Here is a 19,609-nt window from a genome sequence, read left to right as displayed (position 1 = left end):
TGAGTTATATGCACAAACAGTACGTATCTGCGCAATGACCGATAGGCACAACCGTTCGCACCTGTGCAATGACTTAAATCTACCTCTGTATGCACCTGCGCAGTGACATATATGTGTACGTAGCTGCGCAATGCCTTAATATGCACCACAGTATTTTGCTGCACAATGACTTATATGCACCACAGCACGCACTTTCGTAGTGATGTATATGCACCACAGTATGCACCTGTGCAATGACTTATATGAACCACAATAGTGACGACGCATTAAAAACATACCTATACTGTATAATGCACTTATACTATTTCTTTCTCAATTCCACACGTTCAAAGTCAAGAATATTTAACATACGTGTATACAGTCCTGCCTGGGATACGAACAATGATGTCAAGTCGCTGACATTACCGCTAGCATTCGTGACCAACTCGTGTTATTCCGGGACAAGCCGTTCCTGCAGGTTACGGAAAGAGGCGAGTGGCGACGAATGTACCGCTAGAGCACTTAGTCAGGGCGGAAAAAATGCACTCAGAAACTAATAATATTTTCGGGACTTTGTGAGTATTTTATGTCCGTTTCAGTTATTTTTGTCAACTACGTATGATATTAATACCCATATGTTCCTCGGTGTTTCGCCCAATTCACCAACTGGGAATCTAACGTATCAGCCGATAAACCTGGTGAAGCATGGGTGGTATTCTCAGCTGATTTTGTGTTCAAGATGGCTATAAATGTCAACTTTAAGTTGTCAAGCGATTGTTGCCTTATTTTAAGTAACTACATGCATGTCAGGCGCTGGGTTGTAGTGTCTGGTATTATTCGAAACACAAGCAACATTTCGCATGATTTATTCAGACTGACAAATAATACATTGCAATGCTAAGCTTGCTGAGAGATGTCTATAACAGAGTGGAGCTTGGAAACAGATCCTTTATCTGAACTTCCATCCGAAGTTGTCGAACGGTAGTGGGTTGTGCATCCGGGGCCAGTGGAAGTCCGGCATCTCCGGCATCTTGACGGGCCCGCCACATTTACACGACTGGGTTTGCACGCCGTTGTTATTCGTCGTGCTCGTCGACATAGATCCGGACCCAGGACAGCAGAACTTCTCGCCATTGATGTTGGCTATGTTGGTTGAATTCTCACAGCGTGGATGTTTGAACGGTAGACAGTCGGTAACCTCTGCAACAGGACAAGATGGGAGTCGGATACGTTAGTCAGTTTTATTTAGTATCTGTTACCATGGTTACCGCATCAAGTTTTATGTCCTTTGACTGTAGCATATTCTACAACTACTACTACTACTACTATTTCTACAACTACTACTACAATTATTTGACTAAGTACTACTTCTACTACTACTTCTACTACTACTACTACTACTACTACTTCTACTACTACTACTACTACTACTAATATTTCTACCACTACTACAATTATCACTATTTCTACTACTACTACTACTACTACTACAATTATCACTATTTCTACTACTGCTACTACTACTACTACTACTACAATTATCACTATTTCTACTACTACTACTACTACAATTATCACTATTTCTACTACTACAATTATCACTATTTCTACTACTACTACTACTACTACTGCTACTACTACAATTATCACTATTTCTACTACTACTACTACTACTACAATTATCACTATTTCTACTACTACTACTACTAATACTACTACTACTACTCGGAATAGGGAAACAGAATCTCTGGGCATGCACCGCGCCTTGAGGAACCTAGACATCCGGCGATATATGGCTGCCGTCCAGGTTCCCCTTCGTTCAAAGCAATCTTAGTGCTACGGTCATCGCGTGGAAGTATTTAAGAAAAAATGATCGTAGCGCTACGATTACGTTGTTAAACTGGATCATGCGTAAAGTGATAGAGAGAGAGAGCAGGCACCGGAAATCCCAGTTTCAAGAAACACGTCATGTGATATAGAGACGCGCCAGATACGGGTATGTAACTTTTACACGAGCCACATCTCAAAGAATACGGGTAAAATAGAAAGGTGATTAGGTAAATAGGCAAACAGTAAAAATAAAATGTTCCTTTGTCCCTAATGTGTGGCACTGTATTTAATTTACTTTGTCCATGTTCATTTAGATAAGGACCATAAACGTGGTCCTCTTAACAAGACTATTGCACTTATATAGCGACGTGAATGCTCGTGTGTGTGTGCCTGTCGACCTGTGTGTGTGTGTGTCTGTTTGTCGATCTGTGTGTGTGTGTGTGTGTCTGCCTGCCTGTCTGTGTGTCTGCCTGCCTGTGTGTGTGTGAGTGTCTGCCTGTCTGTGTGTGTGTGTCTGCCTGCCTGTGTGTGTGTGTGTCTGCCTGTCTGTGTGTGTGTGTCTGCCTGCCTGTATGTGTGTGTCTGCCTGCCTGTGTGTGTGTGTGTCTGTGTGCCTGCCTATGTGTGTGTCTGCCTGCCTGTGTGTGTGTGTGTGTGTGTGTCTGTGCGTGTCTGCCTGCCTGTCTGTGTGTGTCTGCCTGCCTGTGTGTGTATGTGTGTCTGCCTGTCTGTGTGTGTGTGTCTGCCTGCCTGTGTGTGTGTCTGCCTGCCTGTGTGTGTGTCTGTGTGCCTGCCTATGTGTGTGTCTGCCTGCCTGTGTGTGTGTGTGTGTGTGTCTGTGCGTGTCTGCCTGCCTGTCTGTGTGTGTCTGCCTGCCTGTGTGTGTGTATGTGTGTCTGCCTGTCTGTGTGTGTGTGTCTGCCTGCCTGTGTGTGTGTCTGCCTGCCTGTGTGTGTGTGTCTGCCTGCCTGTGTGTGTGTGTCTCTGTGTGTGCCTGCCTATGTGTGTCTGCCTGCCTGTGTATGTGTCTGTGTGTGTGTCTGCCTGCCTGTGTGTGTGTGCCTGCCTGTCTGTGTGTGTCTGCCTGCCTGTCTGTGTGTGTCTGTATCTGTGTGTCTGCCTGCCTGTGTGTGTGTGTGTGTCTGCCTGCCTATGTGTGTGTCTGTGTGTCTGTCTGCCTGCCTGTGTGTGTCTCTGCCTGCCTGTGTCTGTTTGTCGCCCTTTGTGTGTGTCTGTGTGTTGTTGTTGTTGTGTCTGCTTGTACGAGTACGGTTTGCAACATCCTCTACCACAACTGACGTCATTTGCGGATCACGATGACTCCAACAGCATCTCTTTCAGCAGAATGCTGGGTTTTTAAAACAAACTGTGAACTTTTATCTATTTTCTGTACCTACAAAAAAATCTATTTTAACATTTCCAATTCAAATTGCTTCCCCATAAGCAAACAGTATCTGAAATACTTTGCCTATTTATCTAAAGAAGACATCGTGTAAAGAAGACATCGTATAAAGAAGACATCGTGTAATGAAGATGTCGTATAAAGAAGACATCGTGTATAGAAAACATCGTGTAAAGAAGACGCTGAAGTTATCAACTCTTGGTCAGTCACCCATGCCTTAAACAGAAATACAATACTGAAGCTTTTGCATGCAGCAGCAGGGAGCAGAAAGGAGAGAAGGTGCATGCCGGGAAAGGTGCGAACCTTCTGGCTTCTTCACACTCGACTTGTCCCCTAAAGAAATGGAGCTGTGTTTATTACAACTGAACGTATTTACTCAACTTAGAGAGCTGTTGAAACTTTCATGTCAGATAAACTATTATGCTTAATTTCAACAGTTTGAGACATTCCCCAAAAATAATTATGCCTAATTTCAACAGTTTTGAGACATTCCCCCCAAAATACATCGTGAGAATGCTGACATCGCTAACGAGATTAACACACAAATCATATTACAATTGCGAAAATATTATCAAAACAGAGGCCGTGGAGCATCACCAACCAACCAAGGAGGATGGTCTGGCCCGAGCTTTCTTGTATTCTTGTATTTTATCTCATTTCCCTACGATGGTGATGCTGTTCATTTTCTGAGGATTAGAACTGTTATTTAAACTGAACTGTTAGAAAACCTGAAAAGTATATTTTGTCGGCTGGAAAACATGCCGATCTGTCAATCCCCAATTCCATGAGATAAAGAATTCAGACTTTCATGTGACTGCTCCCGTTAGAACTGCTCCCATAAATATTTTTTTTTTAGAAAGGTGTGAATTCATTTTTTTTTCTGGTTTTCGGTGGCAATTCATTGAATGCAAGGCTGATGTTCAGTGTTTATAGCACAATGACTCACCTGCACCCAGTGTCTGACAAAACAGCACACACGCCAAGCCCACAGTCACCCATACACAAAGGGCGTTCATCTCGTACTGGAACTCTGCAACAAACATATAGCGTTAAGTAAGGCACCCATACACACAGGATGTCCATCTAGTACTGGAACTCTGCAACAAACATATAGCGTTAAGTAAGGCACCCTTACACACAGGATGTCCATCTAGTACTGGAACTCTGCAACAAGCATATAGCGTTAAGTAAGGCACCCATTCACACAGGATGTCCATCTAGTACTGTATCTCTGCAACAAACATATAGCGTTACGTAAGGCACCCTTACACACAGGATGTCCATCTCATACTGGAACTCTGCAACAAGCATATAGCGTTAAGTAAGGCACCCATACACACAGGATGTCCATCTCGTACTGGAACTCTGCAACAAACATATAGCGTTAAGTAAGGCACCCATACACACAGGATGTCCATCTCGTACTGGAACTTTGCAACAAACATATAGCGTTAAGTAAGGCACCCTTACACACAGGATGTCCATCTCGTACTGGAGCTCTGCAACAAACATATAGCGTTAAGTAAGGCACCCATACACACAGGGTGTCCATCTCGTACTGGAACTCTGCAACAAACATATAGCGTTAAGTAAGACACCCATACACACAGGATGTCTATCTCGTACTGGAACTCTGCAACAAACATATAGCGTTAAGTAAGGCACCCATACACACAGGATGTCCATCTAGTACTGGAACTCTGCAACAAACATATAGCGTTAAGTAAGGCACCCATACACACAGGATGTCCATCTCGTACTGGAACTCTGCAAAAAACATATAGCGTTAAGTAAGGCACCCATACACACAGGGTGTCCATCTTGTCATGTACTCTGCAATAAACAACAAATAGCATTATGTATACTGCGTATCATCACTGAAAGCCAAATTCCAAGTCGCGTTCAAGATTACTGCACGCGTTCAGCATTACTGCACTTATATTGCGACGTGCATGCACGTGTGTCTGTGTGTCTGTGTGTGTCTGTCTGCAGGGTAACAATAAGTACTATCTTTCAACGTCTTTTGGTATGACGCGGCCGGGAATCGAACCTTCAATCTTCCACTCTCCGGGCGGACGCTCTACCACTAGACCACAGCGGCTGTCTCATGTGCAAGGCACGAGGCTTGCCTGGTTGCAGAGCGAGACGCGTCAGATATAAAAGTGTCAAGTCGTTTATCACATCCTGCACAACATGCCACGCGACATCTGCCACAGAGGAAGTACAACTTTATTGTTATTACACAGACGTACAACAATATGCGTAGCTTCAATAACACACCTGATTTCACGCACGCGCATTGAGCACCTGCTATGTTTCTGTCAACGTGCGTTAAACGTATTCTTATTTATAGCTCCAACTTTGCTTTATCTAATTTTTTTGGGTGGTCGGATGGGATAGAATGGAGGGATGTCGAAGATGACATTAAGTCCATTTTGAGAAATAATCTTTACATATTCAATCTCTACAACTCACGTCATTGTATGTCGTATAAAAATACAATTTGCTTTTAAAAATATTTTTTTACTTCGAGAAGTAGCACATCCAATACTATATATATATATATATATGATGTCATATATGGGGTATATGTGATAAATATATATGGGATGGGATATATATATATAACATATATATTTATTGACATTCTAGTGGTGGTAGTTGTGGGGTGGGGGGACACATTTGTACGGAGACTGGATATTTTATCAAGTTCAGCTGCAAAACCACATTTTTCTTTAATTACAACTATGGGCCTATTATCTGAATATTATCATACTTTCCAGGCTAATGACAGACAGAAATATGCGTCACTTCACACTTAAGCGCAGTCATGACTTCGCATAACTGCCACAAGCTCATTTGCATTTCACGTGAACGCGGTATATATTAATATCTGAGCAGTCAATGGTCATTTAAATTTGTCTGAGTGATTTACAGATTGTATTGAATAATTATAAAAATCCTCTACAATAACCATAACAGTGAGTTGAATATACCAATGTGAGTACCAAGTCTGCAGGTGGAATCGGCCAATCATTGCAAACAAAGCATAAATACAAATCCTCGTGTATTAACTATAATAGTTCAGGGCAAAACTATACTTTATTACACTACACATGGGGGTAGAGCAAACTATATTTCTTAAGTAGACCGTGTAAGATATGACGATGCGCTGGTCTGTGGTGGAGGAATAAGCTGACCGCAAGGAACTCTGGGTAAGAGAGCGGCGCAACTCACAATTTTGTTATAAACTGAGGGACAAAAAAATAGAGACACTATACCGAGTTTGTTTTTCATGTAATTGGAAATTGAAAAAAAAACTATTGTAAACATTGATTTTGGCAACTTAACCATGACTCATATGGCTAACTTGAAAACTGAAAACTAAAAATCAAAATCAGCTGAGAGGTATAGTTTCTTTTCAATGCTTCTTCACATCATACACTTCTATATGGCAACATATATTCAATCTTTTCAACTCATGTCATTGTATGTCGTATTCGGACACTTGTTTCCTTAAATCAGTATGACACACATGCTCGTATAATAATCACTATTTTGGCAACGGGTTAGAATATGTGTTCAGCAATCAATGCCTGCGCGCCCTAAAAGGCAACTATGCTTGTGGTAAGAGGCGACTAACGGGATCGGGTGGTTAGGCTCGCTGACTTGGTTGATGCATGTCATCGTATCCCAAACGGCGTCTGAACATCGTAAGTTTTCCTGAAATGTGCGCATTAATATATTACGTCAGAATGTGATTAGTCTGTCGGGCAGTAACAACAGTCAATATAGTTCCAACTGAAACTTCTCTTTTAGACAATTTCCTCCAGATAATGTTTCAACTTTCGCGGCATTTCATCCGCCTTTTATCAAAGGGAAGCTACCCTAGTCTATGAAACGTCACGTTTGTTGGTCTGGCCTGTCAAACAGTTGGTCACGAATGGCCTGTCATACTGTTTCGTAACGGGTTTACTAATACGAAATGCAGTCAGATATTTCACAGAGCGACAAAGTGAAACAAGGTAAAATTTCGGACATATTTTGACCAAATCCAATGTTTTTATATCGGGAAAAGAGCCCAAGCCTCAACGGCCAACAAGCACATGGATGGTCCTGGCTAAAGTTCTTCGCAATATATATCTTCAAAGTTGCCTACATTTGTGAAAGGCCACAGCTACGCCCTGTGAGACACCGATTTTCGGTATCTTAGGCTATTATTTTGATGATTATTTTTATTTTATCCGAGTAATTTGTCCAGGTCCCCGATCGCCAATCCTGATAGACAAGGACACAGAAAGTAGTACCTCTGACCTTGTATATTTGCATATTTACCGTAAATGATCCTATACAATAAACAGATCGTACGAATGTTTTAAGCCACAATGTACGCATGGAGTTTCTATCAATGTACTAATGGTTGATACTGATGTATGCGCATACATGCAGTTTGTACCAATGTACGAATGTTTTATAATTTCCATTTATCATGTTCACATTATGTTCAACACCTTTTTGCCTTTTACAACCCATGAAATCTGTTTCGGCAGATAATCGAGCCTAATTATATTATTCTCTGAAGTATTAAATTATACCAATATACGAATGCGTTATGCCAATGTATGAATGTTTTATACCATTATATGAATGTTTTACACCAATGTACAAATGTTTTATGCCAATGTACGAATGTTTTATACAAATGTACGAATGTTTTATGCCAATGCACGAATGTTTTATGCCAATGTACAAATGTTTAATACCAATGTACGAATATTTTATGCCAATGTACGAATGTTTTATGCCAATGCACAAATGTTTTATACCAATGTACGAATGTTTTATGCCAATGTACGAATGTTTTATGCCAACGTACGAATGTTTTATACCATTATGTGAATATTTTATACCAGTGTACAAATGTTTTATGCCAATGTACAAATGTTTTATACCAATGTAGAAATGTTTCATACCAATGTACGAATGTTTTATACCAATGTACAAATGTTTCATACCAATGTACAAATGTTTTATACCAATGTACAAATGTTTTATACCAATGTACAAATGTTTTATACCAATGTACAAATGTTTTATGCCAATGTACAAATGTTTTATGCCAATGTACAAATGTTTTATGCCAATGTACAAATGTTTTATGCCAATGTACAAATGTTTTATGCCAATGTACAAATGTTTTATACCAATGTACAAATGTTTCATACCAATGTACGAATGTTTTATGCCAATGTACGAATGTTTTATGCCAATGTACGAATGTTTTATACCAATGTACACATACAGTTCAGCGTTTCTGTAAACATACGAAATCGTTTAATGTCAATTAACATATAAGTACAAATACTTTTTATACCAATGTTCATACACTCTATAACATTCTGGGAGAAGATAAAAGAATAATTGAGTTACACCTTTCTATCAATATTGATTTGGTTTAACTATGTACGTATACAGCTAATTGTTTCTATCAATGTACCGATACGTGTCATAACAACACGTATATATTATGTAGGAATACGTTTTATCCTAAAGAACGTATACTGTCAGGCGTTTCTAACCGTGTACGAAAACAGTGCGAGTTACTGTGAGACATTAGCACGTTTTAACAAGTGACATCAACACCATGACATGGCAATCTCACGCAGCTGTTGTCAACAGAATTACTTGGATATTTTGTACGTAACCCGTCATCACAGGTAGCTCACCTGACCTTGTTTTATTTGCGTCATTGATCTAATTGTGATTCGTGGAGATCGCATAGGTCGCAACCAGTTCGATGACGTAGAGAACGTGTCACATGTTTGCAGACAAGATCCACTGAATGCAACATTACGCAATGATTCGTGAATTCATGAGTGAGTAATAGGTCAGACATCTTCCCGGGGCAAGAGCGTTAACTGACTTTAAAAGTCCAGTTTCCACCCTTGCCGAACTTGGCTGGAATTCCTGGGCTCGATCGTTGCGCCACCACTGGCTATTACGAGTTATGTCCTTTCTATGCCTCTCCTATTGACCAATCAGATTCAACCTCTTGTATCACTTGCATTTGCTTCAAACAAAATGGTGGCGCCCAGTCAAAACGATCAGATCGATAATGATAAAACGAGTCTTATATCGCGAAGTGCATCAAATCACGTGAGCACCTTGATTAAAAACATGAAAAGATTTAGAAAATATCTGTTGACAACGAGTTAGTGGTGCACATGCTTTGCAAATCCTGCAGTCGAAAGAAATCTGCATGACACTTTACGAACCGGATTTCGATTTCGGTGTGTGTGTGTGTGTGTGTGTGTGTGTGTGTGTGTGTGTGTGTGAGAGAGAGAGAGAGAGAGAGAGAGAGGGGGTGCTGGTGAGACTATGTATATAGACTAGATATTTTGTGCTGCAATGCCAGACATGATTTTAATTTAACTGTGTGCCTAAATATTTTTTTAAATAAACATCGTGCAAAAGTTTTAATGTGGCTTTCAAATTCATCAACCTGAAACAATTCTTTTTTTAAGCATTTAAGCATCTTATGACATATCAAATTATTTGTCGCTAAGACAATAGTGTCTAACTGTTCATGTCACAAGAATCGAATGCTAGTTAAGCCACATTCTATAGTCATATTTTAGATATGATTTAAGTCATCAGTAGAATGTCCCCCTAGGACAAACTGGCTAGTCGTGAGAGGCGACTAATTTTCGGACCCGTGGGAAGTCTGGGTTATAGAATTGTTCCCTAGCAACCTATGCTGGTCGTGAGTGGCGACTAAACGGACCAGATGGTCAGGCTCACCGACTTGCTTGATGCATGTCATCGTATTCCAATTGCGTGGATCGTAGCTCATGATATCAATCACTGGATTGTCTTGTCAAGACTTGATTATTTACAGACCGCCGTCATATAGCTGGGATATTGCTGAGTGCGTGTTAACAAACAAACACACTTTGACAGTAAGAGAGATAACTGAATGTAAAATAAGAATGAAAAAACAAAATAAAAAAAACAAAAACATTTCACCCAACCACAATTTCTAAACCTAAGCGTATGGTATATCTGTAAACGCATATCAAGCCCCCACATCTGTGTAAACAGATTAATCATTATCTGTTCAATAAATATAGATTAATATGTGAAGGAGTATGTAAACTTATGAACAACAAACAAAGAAAAATCCGGCAATGATTCATATGCATCAAGACCGGGAGAGCCTTCGAAACTCTCTCTATAGTGAAACCTCGGCATATTTAATGCATCTGCTGGTGGGTAGTGACAAATCCAAAGCAACTATACAACTCGACATTTGGTAGGGATATCTTATATCATTTCACGACAAAACCGATTCTCATATGCCAAGGGTATATCTAAATAGAATGACATATCTGAGGGACGGTGGGGTAGCCTCGTGGTTAAAGCGTTCGCTCTCGTCACACCGAAGGCCCGGGTTCGTTTCCTACAGGGGTACAGAATCTGAAGACGTGATATTGCTGAAATATCGTTAAAAAGGGCGTAAACCCATACTCACCCAAACATATCTTATTATTCAAGAGCTGAGTATTATATATTGGGATTTAATAATAATATACACCTAAAATAACTAGTACCACCTCTACGTAGTTTTCCTATATCCCGAAAGTGGGCACGGGTGGCCCAGTCGTCTAAGGCGCCGCGATTCGCTGTGCAGAGTTGCGTCCCTTGGGCACGCCAGAAACCTATGATTGTGGGTTCGAATCTCGGTTCGCCCCGATTATGTTTCTCGGTTTGTTAGCACCATACCCGTGCTCGTGGGTTTCATCGAAGTGGTAAACGTCTGAGACCTGCAACACTTCGGGCTTTCATCCCACATTAAGCTGTCACGCCGTGATATAACTGGAATACTGTTAAAAGCGGCGTTAAACCCAACTCACTCACTCAGTCCACTATATCCCGAACTTCCGTGTATAATTAGAAATGTCTTCATATATCCATCTTCCCGAGGCAAGAGAATTAACTGACTATAAAAGTCCAGTTTCCACCCTTGCCGAACTAGGCTCATATTATGGCTGGACTAACTAGTCTATGTATAGTCCAATCAAAATCGCGCAGTGAAAACTTTCTAAATCTTAAACAATGTGTTCGCGATGTAAGATCCGTTTTATCACAATATAGATCTTGAATATCGATCAGATCATCTTGACTGGGCGCCACCATGGGATACGATTACATGCATCAACCAAGTCAGCGAGCCTGGCCATCCGATCCCGTTAGACGACTCTAACAGCAAGCATGGGCTGATGACGACCAATTCTAACCCGGATCTTCAATAATGTCAAGGAACAGTTACAAAACATATTATTATATAATGTATTCGGGTTCCTGTATTTTAAAAGGAGCATGTTACAAAATGAACAACAGCGAAAGTACAGAATACGTTTAAAGGAAATGGCTATTCTATATTTAAACCGTGTGATTGGCACACTATAGTTCTGCACCATGACCGTGGAATATATTGATTTTATGAAAAGAAAAAAAATCTAGAAATGCATACAAAAGCAAGTCTAGCCAGCTCAAGCTAGCTCTATACTGAAATCAACATAGGGAGTCAAGAAGGATATTGTGTAATATAAGATTTCAGAGACTAAATGTTAGTCTAGGCACACTACTGTCCAACTGTTTCTGATATGGTGGAGATGAAATGGCTACTTAACAACTTTCAGAGAGTGAGTGAGTATGGTTTTACGCCGCTTTTAGCAATACTCCAGTAATATCACGACGTGGGAACCAGAAATGGGCTTCACACATTGTACCCATGTATATAGCTTATGACAACATGCATAAATATACATTGATGCAATCATACAGATAATTCCCTTTTATTAATATACTGTCATACACAAACATCACCGAACAGAATCATGGACATGTCAAGGGCGTGGTTACAACTACAATAAGAAGATATGGGGGTGAGTGAGTGAGTGAGTGAGTGAGTATAGTTTTCCTCTTTTAGTAATATTCATGCCGAATCACCTAGGGGCACACCTGATGTGTACTCATTTGACGAATCGAACCGGATCTTTGGCGTGACGAGCAAACACTTCAACCACAAGGCTACCCTACCATCCTAGGTCTTGGGGAAATCAAAAGCGACATAATGAATATACTATCTTAATCTACGACGTGTTTTCTTGTCATCCCGTGCCCCCAAACCAGAAGAAAAAACCGACACACTTACACATCATGGCTGTCATGGCATCAATAATTTAATACTTAATTAATTAATCAGGAATAACAAAAAACTAACGTTTTTGTATAGTTTAACCAATATACGTCTTTGTTTTAACAAATACAGTTTTGATTGATTAAAGACCGCCTCCGTCCGATAGAGCGTCCGCCAGGAGAGCGGAAGGTCCAGGATTCGATCCCTGGCCGCGTCATACCAAAAGACGTTAAAAGATGGTACTTGTTGTTACCCTGTCTGGCGCTCGGTATTAAGGGGCTAAAACAAGGACTGGTCGGCTCGGAGTCGGTATACTGTGTCTGAGCGGGGGATTCATGTTAAACTGCGGCATGGTATCTCAGTGAGCTAGCACTATAAATCGGCATCAGTCCGGACTAGCAAAAGCAGCCACACAAACACACACACGTACATGCAGTCGCTATATAAGTGCAATAATCTTGGACGCGACGTTAAACACCATTTCACCTCACCTCTCCTTGATTACATCCTACCAGCAGCACGACATTAAATATACAGCAATGGTCGCTCGATGTCAATACACAATATGTTGCATTAGGTTATTGCATTAGTGCGGTCGGCTTTGGTAGTGAAGACCCAGAGCTACTAGAAAACCTACCTTGTTATCCAGGCTACCCGGAGCTATAGACAAGAAAAGTGCACCACGCTACTGATTTGTGACGGTGCCACATGTGCGTATTCACGTGCGCATTACACCCGGGAATCAATAACATTGACATGTGGTGCATTGATTATTCAGGGAGACAACTGTGTATGCACAGAAACGGTGTAGGCCAAATTCAAACACAAGTGTATCTGATTGTGAAGAGCGGGTATTTTTTTCTCAAGGAATTTCTTCCATGATAGGAAAAAAGGTACTGTTATGCATTATTGTTGAAAATCGTGCAGACATATTTATTTTCTTGAAGGAAGATTTACTATCTTGCAGAAAGATTTACTATCTTGCAGAAAGATTTACTATCTTGCAAAAATATTTACAATCATGCAGAGAGATTTACATGTACAATAATGCAGAAATATTTTCTATCAAGCGGGGCCATTTACTATCACCCAAAAATATTTACTATCATCCACAATGATTTTCTATCAAGAATAGATTAACTATCATGCAATAAAATTTACTATCATGCGGAAAGATTTTCTATTAGGAAGAGAAATTACTATCAAGTAGAGAGATTTACTATTTAGCAGAAAGATTCACTAGTATCCCGGGATATTTACTATCATGCATGAAGATGTATAGCAATGCATGAATATTTACTATTATGCAGATAAATTTACTAGGATGCAGAGAGATATACTATCATGCAGAAAGATTCACTAGTATCCCGGGATATTTACTATCATGCATGAAGATGTATAGCAATGCATGAATATTTACTATGATGCAGATAAATTTACTATCATGCAGAGAGATTTACTATCACGCAGAGAGATGTGATCTTCTATCAAGTAGAGAGATTTGCTATCAAGCGTAGAGATTTACTATCAAGCAGAAAGGTTTCCTATCCAACAGAAAGACATATCATGCCGGGAGATTTACTATTTACTATGAATATGAATATTTACTATTATGCAGATACATGTACCAGCATGCAGAGAGATATACTATCAAGCAGAGAGATTTACCCATGATACAGAAAGATTTACTGTCATACGAAAAGACTTAACGTCATACAAAACGATTTACTACTATGTAGTAAGATATGTTATCATAAAGGAAAATTATCTGATGCCTGATATGGGCAAACACTACTCTTCATCGACGAGATGACCGCATTCGTGGTCTAGTAGTAGAGCGTCCGCCAGGAGAGCGAAAGGACCGGGCTTCGATCCCCGGCCGCGTCATACCAAAAGACGTTAAAAGATGGTACCCTTGTTACCATGCCTGGCGCTCGGCATTAAAGCTCTGCACGCTAACGTCGAACCCATTCGACAGAGGTGTCCATCCCCGTGCATCTGATGTCGAACCCATTCGACAGGCGAATAGCATAACAACACCCCAAAATAAAACTCGCCATATCTATTTACCAAGAAGGCTTTGCGTAACATTTAAATTACGTATGACATGCATAAATGCTCAGCTTGCTCAATATCAAAACGTTCAGTCATTTATTTACCTCAAAAAGAAATATCGCGAGTTAAAAAAGTTTCGGCCAAACTTCTCGGCACACATCTACCAGGAACGGCCATTGTTGACTTTTGGCACTTCACGTTGAGCGGCATGCAGTCCGATATTTTCTTTATAATTTCATCATTTTTCCTATTCGATCATAATTTTTTGTTTGCTGACGAAAGGAAAACACTCATGTCCCTTTATTTCTAAAAATTAGCAACAACTCGGAGTAATTAATTGTAAACAAAAACAATCTGAATCGTAACATCATCGATTGGATGGAACTTGTACGATCATGGCAACGGCGGTAAACAAACAACTCCACATGCATAGTTTTCCCGTTAGGCTATTACAATCATTTTGTTACATCTAACTTAATTTTCTAGAATTATTGACACGCATGTATAAATCTTTGTAAAAAGAATTTCATTTTTAAAGAGTTTGCAAATGATACGTTTGGGCGTGGCCTAACCCGTGATTTGTTGAGTCGAACAAAGTCAACAAACACTGCGAAAAATGACAAATATTGGATGATACGCAAAATCTGAACTGATATACATTCTAGGTAAACCATTCAATAGCAAAATAATGCATTTTTATGAGAAATAATCAAAATACTTGCAATTTTAGCTATCATTTCTGAAACCGGAAGCACGTACCGCATGTGACACATGGAAGCAAAATATGCAAAAGTTGGTAAGCTATCATAAAGAAATTCCGAAATAGATTCAAATTCAAAAGAAAATACATAATTTACTATTTTTCGTCAACTATTTACTATTTATTGATCTGGAGAGCAGTCTTCACTCTTATTTGTTTCATATTTCTTCGTGATTGTCGCCATAAAATGTGTAAGTCTAAATCCGAAACCGTAATGGATTTCACGCTCGCTGATTTTAATTTTAAAATATTTTCTATAAACGAGCGCAACGGAGAGCGATCCAACGTATTGATATGCCATAATAATAACATAATATTGTTATTGGTCTAACATTACAAAAAGAACAATTTAAATATTAAAGATGTTGTTGAAAACTTTCTGAGAACCTCCCGTCCTCTGAACCGATAACATTTTGGTACACAACGAGGTAGTGTAAATATATATAGATTCTAGGCTCCTATTTATATATATGTGTGATTTTGTACCCAAAACAAATTAAATTGTACCCAGAATACTTTGTGAATTTGTACCTAAGAAAATAAGACAATAGATCTATAATTATATTTATGTTTTAATGTAGATGAACAGAACACATAATAAAATATTTCATCAAGTTCCAAATATGATTATGACTGTGATCCTTGAAATTGATTGTTTAGTTTTGAGAGAAAATTGACGTCTTGTCACTGAAGGAGAGGCCAGTTAAGTTGGTTAAACCTAAGTTAGAATGAATTGTTTTGATAGGAAAGTGATATTATGTTAAGTTTAAGACACCAAATTAATGTATATCTTTGAAATAATTCTAGGTAGATCTACAAAATCACATACCCATTTGGGTAACAAATTACTAGAAATTTTGGGTACAAAAGTCACCACTGTACATTTCAACTGATTTTCGTGAATCAATGGGATAAATTTTTTTTGTCTGAATGATTCCTTTTCTCAATTTTTAAGACAAGAATTTGTTTTACATAACAAAACAGGCAGATCTACACGGATCACGTTTAGTCCTAAAAATGTGAAAAATATGGACACCTCAGAAATGAGGGCTTATAAGGTTATAATTCTACCTAACTAGTCACATGGTTTGACTTAGATCTAGGTCTATCTAAGAAAAGTCCTTATGAAAATCTTTTTTTAATTTTTTTATGACACTTACATTTCTGGCACTTAGACAAAGAGTATTCAAGGAAAGACAGATATGTTTTTGAATGAAAATATGACTTTCCTTTATAATTCTTTTTTCATGATGACAGGGGAACTTTTATACACACCAGCTGAGGAAGTTGTGATACTGTGATTGCATACAAAGAAAAAACAGTTTGGAAGCAGTACCTGTATGTATAAAATAGACCACATAAGGTGAACAAAAGTAATGGATTGGCTGACTGGAAAAAATACATCTGGCAAGGGTAAACATGTACACAGGCATGTTTCTTTTCATTCCAACCAGAAGACTGAGATAGCATTTTCTAAGAAACCTATGGCAAACTAACCAGCTTATGTGCCACCATGGTTCTTGTGATTAAACAAACAAAAATGTCATGTACTGTTACAAGTACTGTTACTGTAATTAGATTAAATTAATTCCTATTAAATTATATTTCAGAATTGTTTTATTTGGAAACAAACCACATAATGCACAAGATTAATGTCCATATGAGTTTAGTATGTATATGTTAAGGATCTGATTTATTCATTATTGATGGAATACTAAAATTAAAATGATGACATCAGAGAGTTACTTATTCACATAGTTGATTTTCAGAGTGCAAGATAATAATTGTTGAATAAATATGTTTAAACTAAAGATAATAATTGAAGTTTGATCAGTTACACTGTGCTGATGCAAAGACTAATATTTACTGTCCCCACACACCATCATTGTGGGAAAAATAACTATTAAATATAACTTAAAATTTTAAAACCTGTAAACAGCTGTAAATAATTAAACAATTACAAATCTATCATCAATGCGCAATCATGGTGGTCTTCATATTTTTGGAATAAATTTAGAAATCCTTCGTGAAACTGTTCTAAAATCATGCTAGAATCTATGAATGTATTCCCGAAAGGAAAACTATCCTACATGTAATGTGGAACTAACACAGAAAATATGTACGTAGAATTTTATTGCTTATATATACCCTATCATATTCAGCAACGCGGGGATGTTATTTTGAAACACGTTTTGTCAAGCCCATTTTCGCGCACCTGTTGTTGAGGGTGATCTTGCTGATCGACGATATCCATAGACGTATTACGTGGGATACACTTGTTGTAGTGAAACTTATCAGCATGTACATCGTTGAAATATGAATCATGTCCCATTTATATTCACAACATTGAATGGTGATTCTTAAATATCAACAGAAGTTCAAATAAAAGATACCGAGAAACTTGCATGTGGCATGTTGATTTATCGTCTACCGTTTCCGGGTCACGGGAGCATGCAAGGTCAAACGGATTAACTAATACGCGAATTATATCGTCAAAGTCACATGTTTATGTCATGTTAGTGGTGATTACTGATACTGTGTATCGACTTATATTTTTGCTGTATGTGATAGGCGAACTATTTCAAAATTTACTGTAATTGTTTTGTTTCGAAAGCTTATCAGCAGACTACCCCTGTCTGTGACATCACATCCGGTGACCTTTGCACTTACTGAAATAGTGCTGTCAGAATTCACGATCTTTATTTTCATTTTTCTCTCGTCATATTTATTGGAATATGACGAATAAAACATTCTTCTATTGAGAAGATCGTCAACTTTCGCCAAGTTATATTTATAAAGGCAATGTAATCTTTGTTGATATTAAAATAGCAATAACTTATGCGGAGGTCGGGCGAAGCGCGCCATGTTTGATTTTAGGACGGCTGCTAGCATCATGACACTGGTTGTTTATTTTTGTATATCGTAAATATTCAACCAAAACGCTTGAAATTAGGATTAGTGAATATTTATAAGTCATTAATTGTTTCCTGCAAATTTTATAACATGACACGTCAGATTAAACCGAATATTCGTATTTCTGCAACCGACATGATGACCTCGAAAATTAAGTTATTTTTCTGTTTAACGTTTAGATAATAAATTCACTGAAATGGTTCATAATTTACCATCGCGCTGATATATGCCGATTATAAAACCCGAATTTTTACTCAAGTAAAATTAAGATATCGGAGATATGATTATTGAAATCAATTTGCAAAAATGTTACGATATTAGAGGGTTCCTAGCATGAAATGCAAACCACCTTCAGTAACGCAATTCAGGTAAGTTCAAGAAAATTTACAAATTTTGTGTTCGCTTTGGTCTTAACCTTGGTATGATTGAAAACACCAGGATATTTTTATATAGAATTGTGTAGTTTTCTATCAGGAATAAATGTGCAAAATATTTCTTCAATTGGCCCTTGTTTAATGAGGCACCGACTGTTTGAAATCACCCACCCTCTTTAGAGCGCCTTATGCTAAAATTAATCCAGCAGGCAGGGGTAAGAAGTGTGAAAATAATTCAGCAGGCTAAAGGTTAAGGGGCTAAAACAAGGACTGGTCGGCTCGGGGTCAGTATACTGTGTCTGAGTGGAGTTTTCATGTTAAACTGCGGCATGGTATCTCAGTGAGCTAGCATAATAAATCGGCACCAGTCCGGACTAGTACAAGCAGCCACACACACACACACACACACACACGTGCATGCACGTCGTTATATAAGTGCAATAATCTTAGACGCGACGTTAAACCCAATTTCACCTCACCTCACCTCATCGACGAGATGACTCCATTGCTTTTTCACATTTGATTGATTGGTACAGCATTTAAATTATCAATTTTGAAAAACATTTGTCAAAATTGTTTTCGTGTTCGTATATGTTTTTGATAAAGTAATTCATTGATGTTTTTAAAGAGAATTTTAAAATGTTTATGATATTGTTCCATAAGAACTAAATCAAGAAATACATCAAGAAATCGAAAATCTCTTTCTAAATCTTCGTATTTATACAAGAAATTGACATGCAAAGTTGCATATGACAAACATATCACCATAACACATGTTTAACATATGAAGACATCACTGACTTGAGGTTGGAAGTTAATGTACTGTACCTGATGTGAAGATCGGAGGCTGCTGACGAACTGACGCGAGACGAACAAGGGCGGTCCCTTTTATCTTGTCATTTATATGACAGGTGGCACAGCAAGCAGGTAACACCACGTGACTCCATGCATGTTTTTAGTCGTTATTTGCAACCAGTTTCCGCCATCTCTCATGTACAAAATAACTGCAGGTTTTCCTTCTTGTGGTCTGTTGATACAACTCCTTCTAAAGATCAACGCGTGTTGACTGCTAATCCTTTAATGAACAGCTTTGA

The 19,609-nt window shown here is 38.6% G+C and overlaps 1 protein-coding gene across 4 annotated transcripts; it reads right to left on the bottom strand.

Moving 5' to 3' along the window:
* Positions 1-829: 829 nt before the first annotated feature.
* LOC139465333 (uncharacterized) lies at positions 830-19,401 on the bottom strand. Of its 4 annotated transcripts, none has more exons than XM_071247035.1 (4): positions 19,344-19,401; positions 4,158-4,241; positions 3,515-3,544; positions 830-1,179 (listed from the first exon to the last, which is right to left on the bottom strand). In XM_071247035.1, the coding sequence occupies exons 2-4, from the start codon at positions 4,225-4,227 to the stop codon at positions 929-931; spliced, it is 351 nt and encodes a 116-aa protein (XP_071103136.1). In that variant the 5' UTR covers positions 4,228-4,241; positions 19,344-19,401; the 3' UTR covers positions 830-928. The 4 variants fall into 4 exon arrangements, with proteins under 4 accessions (XP_071103136.1, XP_071103135.1, XP_071103137.1 ...); XM_071247034.1 differs by lacking the exon at positions 19,344-19,401 and adding an exon at positions 13,051-13,154; XM_071247036.1 differs by lacking the exon at positions 19,344-19,401 and adding an exon at positions 5,262-5,286.
* Positions 19,402-19,609: the final 208 nt, after the last annotated feature.

The sequence above is a fragment of the Haliotis cracherodii genome, unplaced genomic scaffold, assembly GCF_022045235.1.
Source record: "Haliotis cracherodii isolate W230 unplaced genomic scaffold, xgHalCrac1.p SCAF_18, whole genome shotgun sequence".
Classification (NCBI taxonomy): Eukaryota; Metazoa; Mollusca; class Gastropoda; order Lepetellida; family Haliotidae; genus Haliotis; species Haliotis cracherodii.
Note: the sequence above shows the minus strand (reverse complement) of the source record. Positions and strands in the feature narration are given on the sequence as shown.

Coding starts and splice junctions, on each gene's coding strand:
- LOC139465333 (XM_071247035.1), bottom strand. CDS start 4,227: ATGAACGCCCTTTGTGTATGGGTGACTGTGGGCTTGGCGTGTGTGCTG. Junction 3,545..4,157: donor TTGTCAGACACTGGGTGCAG/GTGAGTCATTGT, acceptor CCATTTCTTTAG/GGGACAAGTCGAGTGTGAAG. Junction 1,180..3,514: donor GAGTGTGAAGAAGCCAGAAG/GTTCGCACCTTT, acceptor GTCCTGTTGCAG/AGGTTACCGACTGTCTACCG.